Here is a 22614-nt window from a genome sequence, read left to right as displayed (position 1 = left end):
GAGTAATTAGAAGCGATGTTGTTAATGAGTAGCTTTTTTTGTTTACCGGTGCTTTACCAGTGAGTTAAGCAATTTTTCTATTCTAATTTACTGTGAGTCCATTTTTGATGACAAGTATATAGTTTTGGAAGGCCCAGAAATTACAGTAACCCCTAAGATTATGCCATTATATTGCCTAATCTTTCAGGAAGATATTACAAATAATATTTACTCTGGTTTTTCTTTTCCCTCCAAGCAACTTGTAAGAATGATTTTAGAAAGATTGCTTCCAAGTTTTACTGAATCTGTTTGGAAGTGGTTCATGATAACTAAGTTTTGCCCATTTTAAAGTAACTTTTTCTTTAACTGTACCCCTTTTCAGATGGAAATATTGTACGTTTTTATCTGCTGCATTTGGCAAATAGTTTTACAGTTTAAGGTTTATTTATACAACAGTTTAAAATAGCTCCCTCTTTACATTTACTCTAAAATCGACTTGCCTAAATCTGTAACAGTGTCTGTATTTAAGCAGGATATTCTTTCCACTCATGGTATTTAAGTCTACGTGAATTATCACACCCTGAAATGAAACACGCGACTCACCCTCACTTCTCTCAGAAAAACCACAGCGCTGGACGGCGTTGACAATTTGAAACCGTCCTCCAACATTCACCAGACATTTTTAAGACAGAACCACTTAAACCTCAGGTCCTGTCAGGACACCTGCAACATGTGATGGATGGTGTTGCATGAAGGTGTGGTGTGGTGATGTGAGAGGCTTGCACACACACATATAAACACACACACATATATATCCAAGCTACTACACACTCCTCGCAGTCAAATCAAGGTTGCCTTTTTGAAATAATAAGCTGGATCCATTCGGTGTTTCTGCCAGTCCAAACACTGTGGTATCAAGCACAGGAGTTAGTTACTGTGTGTGTGTGTGTGTGTGTGTGTGTGTGTGTGTGTGTGTGTGTGTGTGTGTGTGTGTGTGTGTGTGTGTGTGTGGTCAAGCTGGCAGGTTTGAGCCCATCACGCCCCCACTGTGCGGTCAATAGACGCAGTTTGCCCTCTGTTTCCTGCATGCCCGTCCTCCCCCTCACGTCTCGCCTCACTCCTCCTGTGTGGTCTCACCCCTCTCTCTTTTCATTTGTCCCATTCAGTGCCGAAAGGTGATAAAACTTAACAGCGGGATTTCGAAAAGATTAATTGCATTTAGAGTCAGCTAGCTTGTGTCAAACTGAGCGTGACCCAGCGAACATGGTATCTATTAACTTTTACAAGGTTCTGAATGAATCAACTTATTCAGGGTGTTTCCAAAAGCAAAAACGAAGGGTGATGTTTCATTGTGGGCTATCTACCTTTATTGCATGGCTTAGTTGAATTCTGTTGACTTTGATTGGTCAATTTAATTATTATTTATTTAATGTTAATTCTCGCTATCATACCGCTGCTAAGGAGGTTTCAAGGGACTATGTGCAGTCAAATCAATCTGCAGAAAGAAGTCTGGTAAATGTAACATTAGCTGAAGATGACAAACATTAGTTTTCATCCATCAGAAAAAGAGAAAAAGAGAGAGATAAGTAAAGAAGTCGAAAGACAGAGAGCTGGACATCAGAGAAGAGAGACAGGAAGTAAACACTAATGGGAACACGGTTTGAGCCATGGAAAAAATAATATGAAGAGAATGAGCTCTGTGTTTAAAGACTGGTTAACGGAAGTCAAAAACTTCAACAAACTTGGACAGTAACAGGAAACTGAAAAAAATCACTGCAGTTCCAGCCGTGGAACTACTATTTTTTCCATAGAAGAAGCAAAAAATAAATCTATTTTAAACCAATAAATTCCTTTTTTTCAATATAGTGAATCAAGTCGTTGGTTTAGTTAGGGTTGGGGTTAGGTTAGTGTGTGGGGCTCTCTGCTGGAACTGCTACCCCCGCGACCCGACCACGGATAAGTGGGAGAAGATGGATGGATGGAAGTCGTTGGTTTATTTAGTAGGAAGTTGTGTAATAAGCGTGATAATGTGCAGAGGGTCGGGTCGAGTCGGTCGTGTTTTCTTGGCCTAACATTGATAGATCCACCTAGCAGGATGTGACCGCTAGTTAGCCTCGTTTATGGATAAATGAGACTTTGGAAAACGAAATTTCTGCATATGTGAGAGCGTTGGCTTTCAGGGGAAAAAAGAGGCGGAAGTTCAAGGAGGACTGACTCTGCTAGCCTGGCCCCTTGTCTCTCAGAAAAGCCTTTGAGAAGATGCCAGCAACAGCAGAGCTCGAGGTTCAAGGCCTTCTCCCTCTTTCTCTCTCTCTGTGATTCTCCCTTCTTCTCTTTCTTGATCTCCTCCAAATATTTGTTCAAAAGTCAAGATGTGAAAATCCCCTGGAGGTTTGGGACCGGTGACCTGATACTCTGCTCACATGACTGTCTGTGAGCACACAAAACCATGGAGGCAACCACACACACGCATGCAGGCCTCGTCTTGGCAGTGACAGCTTACAGGAGGAACAAACAAAAACTCTTCCAGATGTCTACACTCGCCTCCACTTTTCTCACTGCATCTTGTCCTTTCTGACCTCTGCTGCATGCTGCCCTCTCCACTGTATAGCTAATAACAGAAATATTCATACCCCTCCATTCCACTCCTATTTCTCTCCTATAAGCAGACCACACCAACAGAAAGCGTCTTCTCACATTCTCAGCATATTAGCGGTATCCTTGGCTGAATCTTTTTGAAAGTATTTTTTTAATGATAGGTGCGGTGCTCAAACTGCACGTACGATAGATGAAGTATAACACAACCGGCTTCAAGAGAAACAGCAGAGATATCCAATACATTATTTCAAATCCAATCAGGCGCAGGATAAGATGACGAGGCACGTCAATGTTAAAACAAAAAATGCAGAAGCTGGGATGATAATCACTGGCATCAAGTAGCTGAAATGTTGTATTTGTCCTTGGTGCAGTGTGTTCCCGAGGTTTCGGGGTTTTTAGGTGGTTGGCGCTCTTGGCTCCTTTAGAAAGGCAGGAAAGCAGCACATAAAGAGGGCGAACAGACATCGAGACAAAGAAAGAGAGGACTTCATTGCAGCCTCGCTTCTTTTACACCTACTGTCTCCACATTGGGATGAAATGTTGCCAAAACTAAAATAAATCTTGATTTAAATGCTTCATGATTGTGTGAAAAGGGTGGGGTTAGGGTTTTTGACTGAAAAGAACATCTACAGTTTAACGATAGCTGTATTTGATTTGAATTGTTGTGGGTTTGCTCACAGCCAATCACCACAAATGTTCTTCAATGTAATGTGACATGTGATTGGCCCACTAATGCAGCCTTTCTAACCCTTACATACCGTAGTGTTGTGAAGTTGAGTGTGTATATTTAATGAAAATATTTGAAAATCCGCAATTAATACTTCCATTTGATATGAATTTCTGTACAAATCATTTGGATGGTGATGAGTGTCTTTCGCCTTTGTATTGTATTGATACAGTAGAGGATCAAAAACTCAACTTGTACCTGTAGCAGATAAAGGGTACTGGTTTTGGTACTGTTTTCAAAATGACACCCAGAGTTTTTCTACTCTGAAATGGGGGAAAGTAACAGTAATAGCAACAGAAAGTAATTTCAAAACCATAAATCATAACATTAGAGTGAAACACACACCAACAATGCAACATCACTAGTTGGGGAAAACATTTAGCAATCGACTTGGACATAATTGATGAAAATAGGAGTCATTATCAGAGACTTTAACCACATCCTTGAGAGAGTCAGAGAGACGGCGTCATTATATGGAGCCGGATGTGTGACCGCTCTCCCAAATGTTGGTTTTTGCTGTGTTTATTTATCTACCCGACCCACTCAGAGGTGACCCCAGGGGTGAGCTATGGGGGCAGGCGAGTGTGTTGATTTGGACACACACACACACACACACACACACACACACACACACACACACACACACACACACACACACACACACACACACACACACACACACACACACACACACACACACACACACACACACACACACACACACACACACACACACACACACACACACACACACACACACACACACACACACACACACACACACTTCAGGTTTAACATTTAGCCACAGCATCTAAAAATATCAACCCAGGAAAAAGGTGGAAAAATACCAGCCTTGTGTGGTGGAAAGAGGGAGAGAGAGAGGGAGAGGGAGAGAGGTGAGGGAGTGATAGACACACTCTCTCTCTCTCACCTCTTGATTTTTACCGCACCCGAGGACTGAAAGGCAGGTCTGTTCTGCAGTGTTTGCTGTCCAACTGCTGGCTTCAAATACACACGCATGCACACGCACACACACACGTTGATGTTCACAGCGGTCCGTCAAAGCCCGTTCTGGTGTCCTATTTATAAAAGTACTGCCTGCTTCATAACATCAATTACACTATGGCAACCTGGTAGCAAAAAGTGGAAATATAAGTATTTTGTGCCTCTGCGGTGACATGTTTACATGCAAAAGGTCTTTATTTTCCTCATACTGTCTGTGCTGCAGCACATCTTTTCACCCCGAGTGGTTTCACGATCCACCATTTTACTGTTTTGGTTTACTCTCTCCTTTCTCTCAAACCCAGCCCATACCTTTTTCAAATTATTTGAAAAATGCTTTACATTGAGTTTACGTGTTTGTGACACACATTTGTGGGATTTTATTATCTTAATCGAGGGGACTCCAATCCAGTTAGTGGCATTAATATTATGTCCTTTCATGAAACCTCTCATACTACAGGATATTTCGGACAGATAATCTTTCAGACCATTCTTGAATCGCGATTGTTTCAAAGTTGTTTCTAAACAAGCAGAAACTCTGGCGTTAAAATATGTATTAGTGACATGCTGAAATCTTAGTAGTAGCATGAGTTTCAAAAGTGTGACATAGTCTAAAAAGAAAAGTTAAAACAGTGACATGTGATTTTGAAGAAAGTCTAATCCTAAAAAACGAATCCTTTAATGTATTGACACAATGTTTACTGTACACATCCAGAGGAGAAAAGCCCACACAATAATAATACTGCTTGATTTGTGGCTGCTCTGCCATGGCCTCTGTTCCTCTGCTCATGTCCACACCTCCTCCCCCTCCACAGTGAAATAAAGTTCGCCCACTCACGAGTAAAATGGGAAAGACAGGGATGGTATAACTTCATTGCTGGGGAATTTTAAACAGGGGAAAGTTGGCACCACTCAACATCTCAGCTCTACTAAATTCAGTGATGAATATTTCCAGGCTGTGGAAAAATGACCCTCTTCTCAATGCAGCAGCACTAAAGCTTTCAACAGAATTATAGGTGGATGTATCCTGCTTCCATATATCAGAGCAGGTTGAGTTTCAAGCTTTTTGTGACCCTGGAGGTGATTTTTTTTTAAATATTCGCTGGTGGTTTTCGAGCGAGGAAATCCCTTGGGTCAGATAATGGATACAAAACTTTGTCTTGAATTCAGAACTTGTTGAACTTTGACAATGATCAGATTCACAAACAGAGCTTTCCATGACTTATGAGTGGTCAAATACTCGAAAACACACACACACTGGAGAGAAAGACAGAGCCTATTTGAATGGACTTTCCTGCTGTCAGAATGTCTGGTATGCATTAGCCACAGACTCCAGTGGGATAGCTGGATCCCACACACACACACACACACACACACACACACACACACACACACACACACACACACACACACACACACACACACACACACACACACACACACACACACACACACACACACACACACACACACACACACACACACACACACACACACACACACACACACACACACACACACACACACACACACACACACACACACACACACACACACACACACACACACACACAGTTAAAAGAGAGACAAGTAAAGAAAGTCACCCCCACAAGGGTCTAACACAGAAATAATTAAGTGTATTTGAGAAGATGCCTCAGAAACGATCCACTGTTAAAAGTTTTTGCCGAGTTCAAAATGGTGCAAGATTCTGAGGAACATGTTTCCAGCATCCAAAGCTGCATTCCCATCTGGTTGAATGGGACAGACATGTAGCTATTAATATATAGGCTTATGTGTAAGCAGACATATGCATGAAAGTAACCGCAGCGTGCACGCAGTGTTTTGCTTGAAACTCTTTCTATAAACGCGCTCTGTGATCTCTATCTCACTCACCCTCTCCGTGTCTTTCCTCGCTTTTTTAAAACTCCATATTAAACTCTCCGCTCTCCGTTAGCTTTGGCACAAAGAACAAATGTGTTTGTGTGTTGCAAAAACTGATTTGTGTGTTCATGTCTGTCTGTGCAGCTCACTCTGTGAAAATAAAAAATGATTTAGGGGACGTTCTGGAAAACAACTAATGTTTAACATCACTTTTTGTTTGTTTTGTTTTTGGTTTGAAAAATGTAATTTCTCTTCAGCACTGTTGACTGAGAAAACCCTCATGCTCTCATCAAGACCTCTTGCTTGTTTACACTCTCAGAAAGAAGTTGTGTTTAGAGGATAACAGTGAAGAATATGTCATAAGTTTTTCTTTGTAAGTACAAGTGGGGGTGGATTGAGGCGGGAGGATGTGGAAGTGATGGGAAGTTTTTTCCGCTGTTCTTTCTCCTTTTTAAAACATTGCTTGGCAGAGTTAGGTCAGTGTGACCTCTGTGTTGAACCTTTCTGACAAAACCATCATTAATTACCATTGAGCCCATCACATTTATTATCCTTTCAGCAATGAAGAAAGCTCAGCGTGTGATGACAGAAGCTTTGAGACTGAAGTCATAATTGGCAAATATCTGCTGTCATTTCTACAATTTCAACTCTGTCTCTGCCCACCAAATGTTGCTACTCTATTTCCTTGTTAAAAATGAAATTGACATCACACAAACCACCCGTGCAGTGGAGGGAGAGCTGGAGAAAGGCGTGCATGCTGGGATCAAAGAGGCTAGGGGACCACAAGGCTCCCACAAAGCAGCACTTATCCAAAAACTGAATCAGTCATAGTCTGGACTGGACCCTAAACCAATTTTACAGTACTCACAAACTCTTAAATATGAGCTCATTGCAGCTGGAGACTTGAAGACAAACACCTAAATCGTAGCGCAGAGAAATATAAGATGCACTTTCAGCACAGACCTGGGTTGACCTGTGATGTGACGGCTGCTAACAGGTAGAGGAGGATGAGGAGGAGGAAGTGGACGTCCCACAGGTGCTTCATCCCAAACACATGCACAGAGACAGGCCTACAATCTGAAAGACAAGATGGAAACAACAGGTTACAGACATGTGTGAAGAATGGTTTATTATAAAGTTTGACTGAAAGGCTAAAACAGTGAGAGATATCTCAGTTTGTTGGCAAGAGGAGCACTTTATTTTCTCCTCACTCCTCTGTGTTCATGGGAACCACACATTTGTTTGCATATACAAGAGGAAAGTAGGAGTTTAATTGGAAGCACGCTTTTTTATTCCACACAATAAAAGGCACAGTAATTGCCACCAATCTGAATTTTCCATTTATTTAGTGCTTTATCACTCTATGAGACGGCCTATTCAATTCTAACAGTGGAGATATTTTAATAATAAGCATACAAGAAAGAATAGTTAATATGTAATTAAAATGAAGCCTCATTATTTGACACATGACAAAGTAATTAAAGGAAGAAATTATGAATAAATCAATTATGAATGAAGGAGAGAAAGAGAAGTAGAGACACTGAGTCACAGACATGACTTCAGCCGAAGGGATGCAGCGTCAACCAGCCGCCTCCAACAACCAAACTGACCACTTAATCCAACAACACAGCAAAACATTTACTTTCACAATAGTAGAGTTAAGAAAAAACCGAGTAAGAATGACCTGCATACACCCTAAGGAACATCTCATGTGTATCGTCACCAACATTATCAAAACAGCTTCCACTTAGTTTGCTTCACAAGAAGCCCCGTTATACTTGTTGGGGTTTTCCTTACCTGTAGTGTGTTATATAGGTTGTTGTGCATATAAATGGTCGGCAAAGGCTAAAATCCCAAAGTTCCCTCCAGAGGGAGTTTGTCTCCCATTCACTCCCCCCTGCCTGAAACGCTTCCATTGGACTCCTTTGTTTAATAACAGTACATAATGTCATCACTATGTAAAACTCGCGCTTCTATTGGCTAACGCTCCAAGGTGTGAGGCGCCGGGCGGGTGTGGGGATACTCACAAGCCCCCGGTTGGGTGCTTCTTTGTTGGAGTTTACCACAGTGGACGAGAGGGTCGCCTCCCTACGCCTGCGGGTTATGGGGGGGAAAACTCTGACTGTTGTATGTGCTTCATACATCAGTTCAGATTATACGGCCTTCTTGGAGACCCTGGAAAGAGTCCTGTATGGGGCTCCTGAAGGGGACTCTTTAATCTTGCTGGGAGACTTCAACGCACATGTGGGCAATGATGGAGACACTTGGAGGGGCGTGATTGGGAGGAATGGCCCTCCTGATCTGAACCGGAGTGGTGGTTTGTTACTGGACTTCTGTGCTAGTCATGGATTGGCCATAACAAACACCATGTTCAAACATAAGGATGCTCATAAGTGTACGTGGTACCAGAGCACCCTAGGCAGAAGGTCCATGATCGATTTCGTTATCATCGGACCTGAGGCCGTATGTTTTGGACACTCGGGTAAAGAGAGGGGCGGAGTTGTCAACTGATCACCATCTGGTGGTGAGTTGGGTCGAGTGGCGGGGAAGCCTCTGGATAGACCTGGTAAGCCCAAACGTGTAGTCTTCGGCGGAGCTTTTCGGGCATCCCTGTGGAGGTTGGGGACATTGAACCAGAGTGGTCGGTGTTCAAAGCCTCTATTGCCGAAGCCGTGACCGAGGCAAAGCAGCGGGTGTGGGAGAAGTTCGGAGAAGCCATGGAAAAGGACTTTCGGGCGGCACCAAACTTGTTCTGGAAAACTGTCCGACACCTCAGGAGGGGGAAGCAGGGAACTATCCAAGCTGTGTACACTGAGGTTGTCAAGCAACTCCACAGTGGCAAAGCCCCGGGGGTGGATGAGATCCGCCCAGAAATGCTGAAGGCTCTGGGTGTTGAGGGACTGTCATGGTTGACACGTCTCATCAACGTTGAGTGGAAGTCGGAAACAGTACCGAAGGAGTGGCAGACCGGGGTGGTGGTTCCCCTTTTCAAAAAGGGGGATTGGCCTCAGCCAGGGCTGCGCTTTGTCACCAATCCTGTTTGTAATATACATGGATAGGATTTCGATGTGCGGGAGGGGGGGAGGGGGTCTGCAGTTCGGTGGACTAAGGATTGCACCACTGCTTTTTGCAGATGATGTGGTTCTGATGGCTTCATCGGTCTGCGACCTTCAGCACTCACTGGATCGGTTCGCAACCGAGTGTGAAGCGGCTGGGATGAGGATCAGCACCTCCAAATCTGAGGCCATGGTTCTCAGCAGGAAACCGATGGACTGTCCACTCCAAGTAGGGAATGAGTCCTTACCCCAAGTGAAGGAGTTCAAGTATCTCGGGGTCTTGTTCTCGAGTGAGGGAACAATGGAGCGTGAGATGGGCCGGAGAATCGGAGCAGCGGGAGCGGTATTACAGTTGCTTTACTGCACCGTTGTGACGAAAAGAGAGCTGAGCCAGAAGGCAAAGCTCTCTGTCTACCGGGCCATTTTCGTTCCTACCCTCACCTATGGTCATGATTGAAGGATGGGTCATGGATGGATGGATGGATGGAAGGCTAAGGGGAGGGTCATCTGTAATGGGTTGACCAATCAAAACAGAGCCTGCCAGCTAACCAATCAGAGCAGACTGGGCTCTGGTTTCAGACAGAGGGTGAAAAGAGGTGCTGCAGCACAGGCAGTATGAGACCAAATAAAGAGCTTTTCAACATTAAAGCATGGAGACATGTCACAGTAGAGACACAAAGTATGAATATGAACCTGAAAAAGAGCCTAATATGTCTTCTTTAAACATCTCAGTGTTGCTATCTGACTGTGACAGAGTTTACTACTTGCAGAAACCAGCAGGGGCCCATTTCCTGCTGCTCAAAGTCTCTGTTGTATACATTTTATTGTTTACACCAGGTTAATTGTGTCTTGTGTAACACATCTGTTCAGCAACTGAGACACTTTTGTGTTAGTATAAGCTATCTAGAGGTTTTCCAATTGCTTTTAGTTTTTTTTGTCCACTATCTAATGGTTTTGTATCCTGTGCTACAACTCCTATGTAAATACTACAAAGCAGGGTTATCTAAAGCCAATTGAACATGACAAAAAACAAAACTACCAGGGTACTGTGGGAATGTTCACACAGAGACATCAATGTCTGTGTGTATCAGACGTATCCTGGTCTTCGTCACCACCTAAAAACAACATTTTCCTGACGTTTCCCTGTTGAAATAACACAAGGATCAGCAGCCGGGAGTAACACTACAGGCCTTCATTCAAATACTGTCCAATACGCTGTCAGTGACTGAGCAGTATTATAATACATAATTATTCCTCTAAAATCATCTTTGTTTTTCTCTTATTGCTTGTGTTCAACATGAGTTATCTATCTATTTGTTTGCTAACTCTTCTGTTAACCTCTGTGAAGATATGACATATATGAAGTGCAGGTTTACACATGCTGAATTCTGCCCCTTGGAAACAAATCCAGACTTGTTGTTTTTGAGCTCATGCCAAAAATGTTCTCTATTTATGACCAGCTGGTTGGATTTTATAAAGATACCTGATATTTCAAAAACAATTTCCTCAGCTTTCCACATCGTCTGGCTGCAGTGATTGGGCATGTGCATTTGGAAATATGATTTATTTTTATATTTATGGTTTATGTTTTTTCCAAGTATAGGGCCTGTGGACAAAAATGCATTCTCCAAAGTCATGTGATTTAAGAGCCAAATGCTTTGCCTTAAAAGTAATCCTGTAAAAACAACCCTAAACTAATGTTGTGCGACCAGACTTGATGGTCCACCAACTGAATTTTGTGACACAAATTAAGGTCTGACTTGCCTCTTTCATTGTGCCCTCAACACATGATCTCATTGCTTTTTTTACTTCCATTTCCTGCTGCTTCAGATTACAGCCACTTCCCACTGAGACGCCTTTACTAAGCTTAACTCCTCTCAGCTTTTCATGGCTAATGAAACACAAACACCTGATGGCTTGTGTGCATTAAGAAGTAAAACATGTGTTTACCATGTGCTGAAGAAAAATGTATGTAAAGGCTGCTTGTGCTGTTTCGTGAAAGAGGACTGACCTTTGGTTCAACGTTTGGAGACTCTCAAAGGACCATAATGGCGTGTTTACATGTTTTAGCCCATTTACTGCAAAACCACTGAACATTTCACAACAGTGATCACCATTTGCTAAAGCACGCTCGATGTGGCTCAGTCTCTCCTTCTTCCAAAATAAATTATATCCAAAATTATTATCATGAAATATAGCATCAACATCCATTGTTCCCAGAGGATGAATTATCTTGATTTTTCACTAATAGGTTGAAATTCTCCCACAGTCTCTAGACCATGACAACATCAAAGCAATGTATCTAAAAGTAATAATACAACTCCTAAAAGCTTCAGCTGCTTTTTGAGATGATTAAAATAGTGTATGTAAGTTGCTTTGGATAAAAGACATACATGTATGTTTGTATCCTCAGAGTTAAAGCTGCATATATGAGATTAAAGTAATTGTTTATACTGTTGTACTTTGAGAATTTGTTTAGTTGAGTGTACAGTAAGTTTAACATTAGAAACTGCCTAAATGGTCATGGTTTAGTGATTGTTAAAATGGAAAATGTATTTCCTGTCCATCAGTTGTATCGCACCTCCTTTGGATCCAGCTGTGTTCTCAATACCTGTGTGAAGAAAAAAGTATGCATGCATTTATGTTGCGATTATACTTTTAGGGACTACAGACGAAAAATAGCCTGTTGGCTAACTCTGGCGCATTTACAGAAATGTCAATTAATGTGCACTGTCCCTGTCAAATAAATATATATTAAATTAAAAAAAAAAAAAGTAAACAGCTGTTATTCCGCCACACTAGCCTCTGCTATAGTCAAATCAGTTTTAGAAGCACTAAAGTAACAGACACAGGTTCACAGCTCTGGAAACTTCTCTCAGAGGAAAAACATATTCATGTCGTATCTCGGTTTTCCGAAAGTGTCTATTCCAGGAATTATCCCTTTTCGCATTCAGAGATATTTAGTACTTTTTAGGAAAAACTGCTTATAAAAGCATTTTCAAATCATCTGAAGGATGGAATTTCAACTTTCTATTAATTAATCTCGAAAATGTCCAAAGCAATGTATTTGATATGCTTTTCCTTTCCTCCAAATGTAGTTTTTTTCCCACAGAAACCTTCCAAATGTGACCTTTTACTGACACGTAAAGTGCAACTTAATGTGTGAAAATAGGACATTGCTCTTTAAAATGTATTTAAACGGCTACACCTTGCAGTAACACAGATTTTACTGAACTGAAAACATGGGAAGTAACAGTAAAAAAAGAGAGTGATGGGGGGATTTGAGACGGAGGACCAGCTGCACAAACCCTTCAGAGGGGAAATTATTCTCAGAGCTCCTGAGAGAAAAAGTAGGAAAAGGCAGGAGATGCAGAAACCTTCCCCACCTGTATGTCAGAGCAGAGAGAGATACGGTTGTAGATACAGTTTTGGGTTGGATTTCACTTTTCTGAATGCTCTCTTTTGTAACCATTGAGACCAGATAAACAAGGTTCACCTACTTCTGGAGGAGTTTTCAAAAGGCTGCTAACAAACCATTCACTTCAGACACTCTGACACAAACAGAGAAGAGATGTGGGGGAAAGGCTGAGAAGGAGAGATGTGTCTGCCTACCACTTAGTTCCTTTGTGCTTCATAGCTAAAGTTAGCATGCTAACATGCTAAGCTAGATGGTAAGCAAACCTCATCAATGTTAGCATGCATTGTAGGCTTTAAGCTCAAAGTATCTAAGTGGCTCTATACTCTCTTTCCCTGCTTTTTTATTAGCATTTAATTGCATTTGTATCCAAACATTGTCACATTTTGGTCAACATGACCTCTATATGTAAATGTGACAAAGTGACCTTTTCGGAGAACATATAGCCTCAGACAGAGCCGTCTTTTTCTAAATTCATCCTGACGTGAAAAAAGTCAAAAGCGACTCATTGCAGATCTTTCAGACAGCTAACCTTCATGGAAGCCTACACCAAAACACAGCTCACTCAAAACAAACCAGTCAGGTCCACTGACATCTAGGAAAGCTTTCAGAAAAGGAACCAAAAATAAACTGGGGCTGAAAGTGTGTTAGGAAATCATAACAGGGTAATTTAAAGTAGAGAAGCATGTTTGACACATTTCAAAGATAGTAGGGACATTTTCTTTATGAAAAAGTAAAAGTACTAAAGTACTTTTAAATGTTTTGTGGGTCAAACTAGAGGCCAGTTTTATTAGTTTTGGAAAAAATTAAAGGATCTTATAGTTCGAGGGTGGACTACAGGGACTATAGTTTTACTAAAACTATTGTGAGCTTTATAGTAGGATACAAGGTACTACTATTTTATAGTGGGAGGTACGACTATGGGTATTTTCTTAGTTTTGGGGAAAACTTTGACAGTCTTTTAATGTTTCTTTTCTTTTTAATGACTGTTTTTAAATGCCTTTGTCTGAATGTCTTTCATTTTTGTAAAGCACCTTGAATTGCCTTGTGTTGAAAGGTGCAATATAAATAAACTTGCCTTGCCTTATGAGTCTTAAATCACAGTGTTGGACACATGAGAGAAGATCCAAACCTTTAGAAACAAAGTGAGAAGATGCAGAGAAGAACAAGAAATAAAAGTATTTGTGTATTTCTTTCATATAACTTCAGGTTATCTGGGGACGTAGGCTTAAAATAATGCAAACTGTATGTGTACATTACATTGTGCAATCTATTTGAGTAAACTAGTATAAATATTAAAGTTAGACCTACTTTTTTATATCTTCAAATCTTTCCATTACTATATTATATAGCATGACAGCCGTCTACAGCACTGTTACTTTCTCCCAGAGGATCACGTGTGAAAACAAAACCATATGTGGTAAATTATACCAAATGTGGTGGCAAACGACTGTATATACTGTACCAGTGGGAGTTATGGCATGACATTTCCCATTAAACACAATATCTAACATGTCAGTTACTCACTTTGGGACTGATATATACTGTATGAGTTTAGATTTAGCATAGATATGTTAAAGTGCTTATAATCAGAACAATACTGACTCGACAACTTTGAGTAGAAGGTTCCCGAATAGACGATTGACTTGAACGTCTACTTCTGGAGGAAAAATAGTCTGCACCCCATAAATATCAGCTCCCTCTCTGCTGGTTCAGGAAGTGGTGAAGGTCAGACACTCCCCTCAGAAACCCCCAGAGCTCTCACATTCACACACACACACACACACACACACACACACACACACACACACACACACACACACACACACACACACACACACACACACACACACACACACACACACACACACACACACACACACACACACACACACACACACACACACACACACACACACACACACAGTGTCGGGACAAATTACAATATATTTTAGATTCACCCATTAGACCCCATATTAGTATTTGCTCAAGTACTGTTTCGGCATATTTGTACTTTACTTGAGTATCTTCATTTTATGCTATACCTTTACCCCACCTTGTATATTGTAATTTACTTTACTGCATTAATAAAACACAATTGAAAACACATGATATTCTTTTATGATATACAGAAATGCAGTTCTGTAATCGATAAAAAATTGGCACAACTTTGACAATGTTCAACATCAAAATTATATGACACGTTGTCACGATTCTTGTGTTGTGTCACGTTTTTTGTTTTGTGTGTCTGGTAGTGGGTGTTTTTCTGTTCTCCTTGTCATGTTTTCCTCCCTGTGTATTGTCTGGTCTTTCTCCCCGTGTTTTCCTGTCTGTCGTTGGTTTCCCTGGTGTGTCTAATTTCCTGATTGTTTTCACCTGTCATCCCTTCTGTGTCTCCTGTGCTCATCAGCGTCAGCCCCGCCCCTGATTGTTCCCACCTGTGTCTTATTGTCATGTGTTTAAATTCCCCTGTCTCCCAGTGTTCAGTGTCAGTTCGTTTTTGTCTCTTGTCATGTTCAGGTCTGTGCGGTTTGTCTATTGCAATGGTAAGGTCTTGTCTCTTGCCACAGTCAGGTCCACGCTCTCTTTGTGCTATTGAAAAGTTGTGTTCCTCACCACGTGAGCGATTTTCATTTTGTTCTTATTTCTTTTTGTCATCTCAACCTGAGATTCAATAGTGACTTTTTTGTTCATCTTGCCTGCTTTTGGAAAAATAAAGTATCTCTCCAATACTTTACCTCTGTCTCCCAGGTCATGCAATTGGGTCCTACCTCCTAAGTGCCTGAGTTCTTAACACACGTAGTTGATGATAACAAAAAAAAAGTGCCGTTTTGCATGTACTTTTCATACTTGATATACCGTTATTGCTTATAAAACTTCCGTACTTGTGCAACATTTTCAATTAATGGAGTATTTCTAAATAAAAGTATTTCTAATTTTACGAAAGTAAAAGATCTGAGCACTTATTCCACTCTTCTCAGAGGAAAGGCCATAAATAAGTATTTTGGCAAAGTTTTGATGTCTTCAGACACACAAATCCTCCTCTTCCTCGTCTAACAACTGCAGAAACACTCGCATTCAGTAAAGCTCGCTGCCATCTCCTCCAGCTGTTTTATTTTGTTTTCCCAGGCTTTCTCGTTTGTATAAATAAATTGGATTTTCTTTGGAGGCTCGAGTCCAGCACATAGAACCGCTGCTGCACCGCCAGGTCCTGAACCCTGGGAAAGATGGTAATGTCAACACGCAGGTTTAACTGGCTCTGTTCCCGGTCCGTCTCGCTCGCACGCACACACACACACACACACACACACAGAGGAGAGTCGACAGGTCAAGAAAAACTGAACGCTCCAAAGACTGAAAGGAGGAAGGTCCAAAGTTACTAATAGCCAGAGATGGAATAAGTACTTAATGAAATACTTAATTATAAGTAGAAATACTACAGTGTAAAAATACTCAGTTACAAGTAAAAATAAGTTTTACTAGAGTAAAACAAAAAAGTACTAGCAACAAAATAAACTTTGAGTTCCAAAAGTAAAAGCGTTTTTCAGATTTAAGCACCGTATATTTTTAATTATTGTTACATCACAATTACAACTATTGATGCAATAATGTGTTCAACTCTTCAATAATGCACTTGGTAAAAGTGGGGTTTATTTGGATTACAACTGGGTAGCTTAACCTAAAATAATTTATGATGTATTTATATTTTGTATTGATAATCTAAATCACCAATGTAACTAGTAATGACATAAATGACGTAAAATACATGTAGTGGAGCAAAAGGTTAAAAGTAGCAAAACATTTTTTTTTAAATTCATAATCATAAAGCTCAAACACAGGTCATAATGTCTGATAAACTCTATTACTTCAAATGTAATTACAGTTATTTCACACAGTTCAAAAAACAATGTGACAAGATGATATGCAAGTTCAACATCTTGTGATCAAATTAGAAGCCTGTAGCAAAATCTTGGATTCTTGCTTTTTAATCTACCCACAACTCATGTACTTTATATGCAATAACAATCAGTCTGTTTTGTCACAGCTGCATTTATTGTCAAGACATTCTCCTTTCCATTATTGCAGCTGTGACAAACAGTTGTAAAGAAAATGTAGGTTTTTACCTCGACCAGAATCTATGATAGCAGCTCTGTGAGGCTGTTATTTAAGCACAGCTGGGATTTGAGCTAAATGCAATCCATATGAGAAAATAATACATATAATGAAAATATATATAAAGCTGGAGCCATAAATCTATTGCGTGGGGCTTTAAGGCGTCAGGTGGTAAAGACCCATACAGATTTACCACAACATCCCGGTTCAGTGGCACATGGGGAAGTTAGAGGCCCAAATATGACTAGAAAAATGTTATTTTCCCTGTTACATTTAAAATTATGGCAAATATTCTCCTTGGTATGGTAAATGAGAAGCAAAAGAAAAGGCAGTTCTTTTTTGCACAAAGTTAAAATAATATCAACAACTATTCCTACTCAAATTTACTTCCTCCAGACATCATGCCCCAGCCTCATGGCTTAGTATACAGTATATGCATATACAGTATTTGCTGTATATAAGGGTGTGTGTGTGTGTGTGTGTGTGTGTGTGTGTGTGTGTGTGTGTGTGTGTGTGTGTGTGTGTGTGTGTGTGTGTGTGTGTGTGTGTGTGTGTGTGTGTGTGTGTGTGTGTGTGTGTGTGTGTGTGTGTGTGTGTGTGTACACTGTTGGTGCTGGGCCCGATTGCCATATAGTGTGGGCACCGTAACCATCCACATGTGTTTTCTATTAAATCCCCTTGATTCTCCCTGAAGGCTGTAACATAGCATCACAGATATTTTATTTTTATGGGACTGAGTGAAATCCACATCACATTTCCCAATCAGACCCAGGTGGAGCCATGTAAAGACACAGCAGTAAAATCTGAGAACACACACACACACACACACACACACACACACACACACACACACACACACACACACACACACACACACACACACACACACACACACACACACACACACACACACACACACACACACACACACACACACACACACACACACACACACACACACACACACACACACACACACACACACACACACACGTACGTAATTAATTAAATGTGCTTGACTGGAAGAGAAAACAACCCTCTATTGTCTGGAGAAGATGTGACACCTGTGGAGAAGTGTTCCAGTCCACATGCTTAATTTTAGAATATCTTACACCACATATGCACTGTAATGATATACAGGGCAGAGTGTTTCGCCATGATAGAGAGTGGATTTAAAACAAGACTGTGCTGCGTAAGCAATAGTTGTACAGTAACATGAAGCTACTTCTGGGGCTGCACTCCTTCAAATCCATCTTGAGACTCTTGTGATGAAGCAGAGGGGAAGGTTTGTCTTTACACTAACAGCTCTTGTTGAGGTTCTGCAGCAGGTCAGAGCACACCTGCTGAAGCTCCTCACTGATGGTGCCTTCAGGGACCTATAATTAAAGGTGTGGAGGTGCTCTTACTGTAAAAGCCAACCAGCTTAATGCCCCACGAGGGAGACAGAAAGTGAGAACGTGCAATAGAGGCTGTATTTAATCTACCTGCAAAATCTGACAAATATTTGAGACTCAAACAGTTCTTTGTGAATATATTGTGCAATGACAAGGGTTCTGTTTTGTTATGTAAGGAGAGACGCATTCAAATCTTCAACTCCATTTTGATTGAATATCCAGTCCCGGAACTTTACAGCTACACCGTCAGATTGGAAAAAACACTTGTCTACGCCAATATTTTTTCCTTTTTCCATTTCCCTCCGTTAAAGCAGCAGTCCATCCCCTGCACGCTGCTGAAATCTAGAGCATGTGTGCATTCAGCTACGACGAGAAGAGCCTTCCTTAATTTCAACAGAGAAAGTTCACCTGTGTTCCTAAACTAAGCATATAATGACTTAATAAATACCAGCAGTATGCATTTACCACCTTATAATCTCCCCCTGGAGGGAACTTTGGGATTTTAGCCTTGCTATCATGAACCCCATTTACATGCACAACAACCTATATAACAAACTACAGGAAAGGGCACCCCCCCAAAAAGCCTAATAGTGCCTCTTTTGGGACATATTCTATCCCGTTCTGTTCTGCTATATTCTGTAGTTAAAAAGTATTGTCAGTTCAATGGGTTTAAAGTATGCGAAGTATGTGTCTTACTGTTAGAGCTGTTCAAAGTCATTTGATAGTATTTTTTATTCTTTAGTCTAGTGCTTTAAAGTAAGGGTAAGGCCCCTCAAAAGGATCAAAAATATAAATCTCAAAAGTTATTGGAGAGATAGAATAAAGACACAAAAATGTGCTGCTAAATACTCTTGTGTTAAGATTTTAGACTTTTCTCTGACCTTTTGTGTTGTAATTGATTTTATACAAGTTTAATACCGCTTTGGTGGTTATTGTATGAAATGGGACAAAGGGCCCAAGCCAGTCACTGATTTTTTCAATTCAAGTCACAAGCAAAAAATTATGTAAAAATGCATTTAGTTTCGTAATGGTCCAAGCTTATCATGTGTTTTCATTGTCAATCGGAAAAGTCTTAAAAGTTCATTGTAATTATAGATGTAAAATAAATGTGGAAAACTACAATAGTTCCCTGTAAACTATAGTGAAAGTATCTCAAAAACGGACTTCAGTAAAGTACTTAAATGAATACTCTTTTGACACAACTGACAACACATAAATCCTCTCCCTACACATTCACTTACAAACTACAGAGCATAGTACAATCCTATAGAAACTGATGATGTCCGTGCACGTGCAGTGATACGTCAGCAGTGACAACTCATCCGCTGCCCGGCTGTAGTTTGCACACAGTGGCAGCGTGCAGCACGTCATGAGGTCTTTTTGATGTTAGAATATATGACCACAGATCTTCCCTGACAGACTCTAATCAGCGAAGACATGAGGAACTGAGAGACAGCGAGGTGGAGAGACAAACAAAAAGAGAGTGCTTCTTGTAAACAGGAGAATGAGGAATGACTAAATGACTGAGGACACATGTGCAAACACAGAGCAGGCACTGTGTGTTAATGTGCACTGGTGCAATGTGATGAAATACATTCACTAAAGTACTGTATTTAAGTACAATTTTGAGGTACTTGGAATGTTTCCATCTGAGGCAACTTCAGTATCCATTACAGTATCTTGGATACTTCTTACTGCGCTACCTTTATTTCATTTAGTTACTAGATACTTTGTTTATGAAATGTAATAACAGTGAAGTGATGCTTACACATTACTGCATCTACAATTGGTCTAATCCAGTAATATAATATACATTATTCTGAAATGGGCCGTTTTGCATGATAAGTACTTTTTCTATGTACTTTTACTTAAGTAAGATTTTGCAAGCAGTATGTTCACTTGAAACAGAGTATTTGTTTTTCACAGTAGTTATGTTGAATGTGCATCTATATCTAACTCCTCTACATTTTCTCTACATCCATCTTTACAGTCTGAGTGAAATCAGCACCCTCTTAATACCTTGATTAATTGACCCAAAATGGAAAACATTATAGTAGAAACTTCATTTTTGTCATATTTCCTGTCACTGGAGCTAGACCAACATCTCATCTGGACCCAGCCCTCAAGTCAGAGACAAACAAGTAATTGAAGCTCAGAAATAATAGGGACAGAGTGCAGTCTGCTTTAGGCTTCGAGTAACCTAATCCCCCTCAAATGGTAGTGATGAGTGGGGTTTCTGCTTTGGGCAGGGTTGAAGTTCAAGCACGTGTGGGAAACAAAGTCAACAGCATTTAAGGGATGAGGTTCCCTGAAATGCTGCTATTTATACCAAATTACAGCAGGCACCTCAGCTAGCGAGTGCACAGCTGGTTTTCTCTTGCCAGAGGCATTGATTTGAAAACTCTACCAATCAAACAACGTCTGCCTTGAGTTACAGCCGAGCTAAGTAAGCACTGGGTGCCTCCAGCGCAGTGTTTTCAATGTGGGGTTGAAATGACAGACGTTGCTGTGGTGTGTGATTAGGGTCTGGATGTGAGGATGTCAGTCAGCCTACAAACCTTGGAGGGAAGGTTGGCTAATTGACATGACATGTCAGGAAGAGGCAGTGATAACACAAGTAATGTTCTTCTTTTATACTATTTTATCTGAGGCTGAGTGTGTGGAGCCTTTAAGTGTGTATGCATCAAATTTCAAATTACAGCCAGATAATGGAGTGATTGTGTGGGCTTAAATCCCCCTTAAATGTTGTCTCCCTCTCTGTTTTCCATCTGTCTGGACAAATAAAAAACACTGAATGTCGGTTCATTATCCACTCCCCTTTGAAATCAACCACAGGCATTTCATTATTATGTCATGCCCTTCTTTCCGCTTGGACAATGAGCTTATTTACCCCGATAAAGATGGTTTCCTATTTACATCCAGCCAAAAGAGCACACAACAAAAAGGTCATAAAATAAAAAATCTACGCCCGAATACTCTTATAGTGTCATAAATCATCTGTGGTGGTCAGTGCGTCCCCAAATTTAATTTGTGGTCAAGTTTTGTAATTTCACTTTTTTTTTTTCCTCAGCTTGCTTTGTCTTGTTGTGCTTTTATTATTTCTTTGTTCCCTAGGATACCACCAGGACAAAGAAAAAAGCCTGGCTTCAGAGAGGAAAACTGATAGAGGAAGAAAAGTCGCAAAGTGAGAAGAAAGAAGCTCGGCTCTCATTAAAATCAAAATGTATAATGATATTGTAGATTTTTGTTTGGATTTTCTACATTTCTATGAAAAACTGTTTGCTATTGATGTTTTAGAAAGCTGTATAGAGACATGTTTAAAGATAGAGACCATATTCTGAGGTGACATCATGACATCATGTCAACAAAAAGAGAGTTTCAACAGCATTTAAGCATTTGAAGGAAGATCTCAACATCATGTGTGTCTGCAATTCAGGGTTATTCTTTTAAAGTTTTATATTAATCAATTAAGAAAAAATATTTACTAAATAGTACCAAATCTCCAAGTAGCTAAAGCTCAGTCTATTCAATTTGAAGACCATTTTTGGATCAACTATCACAAAATGTGTATTTGTATATGTATGTGCATGATGTAAACAGTGTATACTGTGTGTACTGTATGTACCTGTATAAAAACGCATTTATGTGTACGACGGAGTGGAAACTGAATTTTCCCCTCGGAGGACTAATAAGGTCCATCTTCTTTATCTTCCTCTAAAACCCATTTTTATTTGACTTCAATAATGTAAAATTGGCAAAAAAAGTAAATAATTCAATTGGAAAGGCTGAAAAAACGAATGTTTGGTATTTTAGCATAACACACGCACGCATGCATGCACACACACACACACACACACACACACACACACACACACACACACACACACACACACACACACACACACACACACACACACACACACACACACACACACACACACACACACACACACACACACACACACACACACACACACACACACACACACACACACACACACACACACACACACACACACACACACACACCTGACCTGACCTGACCTGACCTGACCTGACCTGAAGGTCACCTTACTCTCTTTATAACAATTACTCCATTGATCAGCGTCACCTCTCTTCTCCTCTCACTGACTGTTCACATTTCAGAACTGTGAGCTCATACATATTCTTGAATCTTCACAAAACTCTTTTGTGTCAAGTTGGGTTAACAAATAACTTCTAAAAGGTAGAAAAAGAGGCCTCTGTGTGGAACATCTATCGCCTACATACCACCTACATACCACCTACGTAACACCTACGTAACACGTGCCTAACACTGAGGAACACACACACTACCTCCACCATTCAAAAGCAGGACATGCACTGCAGGGACGGGAAACTTTTCAAAGCTGTAACTTGACTCTGAGCATTCAACATTTCATCAGCTGACCACAACAAACCATAAATTAG

At 40.5% G+C, this 22614-nt stretch overlaps 1 protein-coding gene across 2 annotated transcripts in view; it reads right to left on the bottom strand.

Annotated features, from left to right (window-relative positions):
- ddr2a (discoidin domain receptor tyrosine kinase 2a) overlaps window positions 1-22614 on the bottom strand; it is a 34430-nt gene that overhangs the window by 10969 nt on the left and 847 nt on the right. For both annotated transcript variants that reach the window (XM_034081709.2, XM_034081710.2), the window contains exon 2: window positions 7151-7264. In XM_034081709.2, coding sequence (XP_033937600.1) covers window positions 7151-7232 — 82 coding nt within the window. In that variant the 5' untranslated portion in view covers window positions 7233-7264. The remainder of the gene's footprint in view (window positions 1-7150; window positions 7265-22614) is intronic.

The sequence above is a fragment of the Pseudochaenichthys georgianus genome, chromosome 4 (genome assembly GCF_902827115.2).
Source record: "Pseudochaenichthys georgianus chromosome 4, fPseGeo1.2, whole genome shotgun sequence".
NCBI classification, from domain to species: domain Eukaryota; kingdom Metazoa; phylum Chordata; class Actinopteri; order Perciformes; family Channichthyidae; genus Pseudochaenichthys; species Pseudochaenichthys georgianus.
This window is presented reverse-complemented; position numbering and strand designations above follow the sequence as displayed.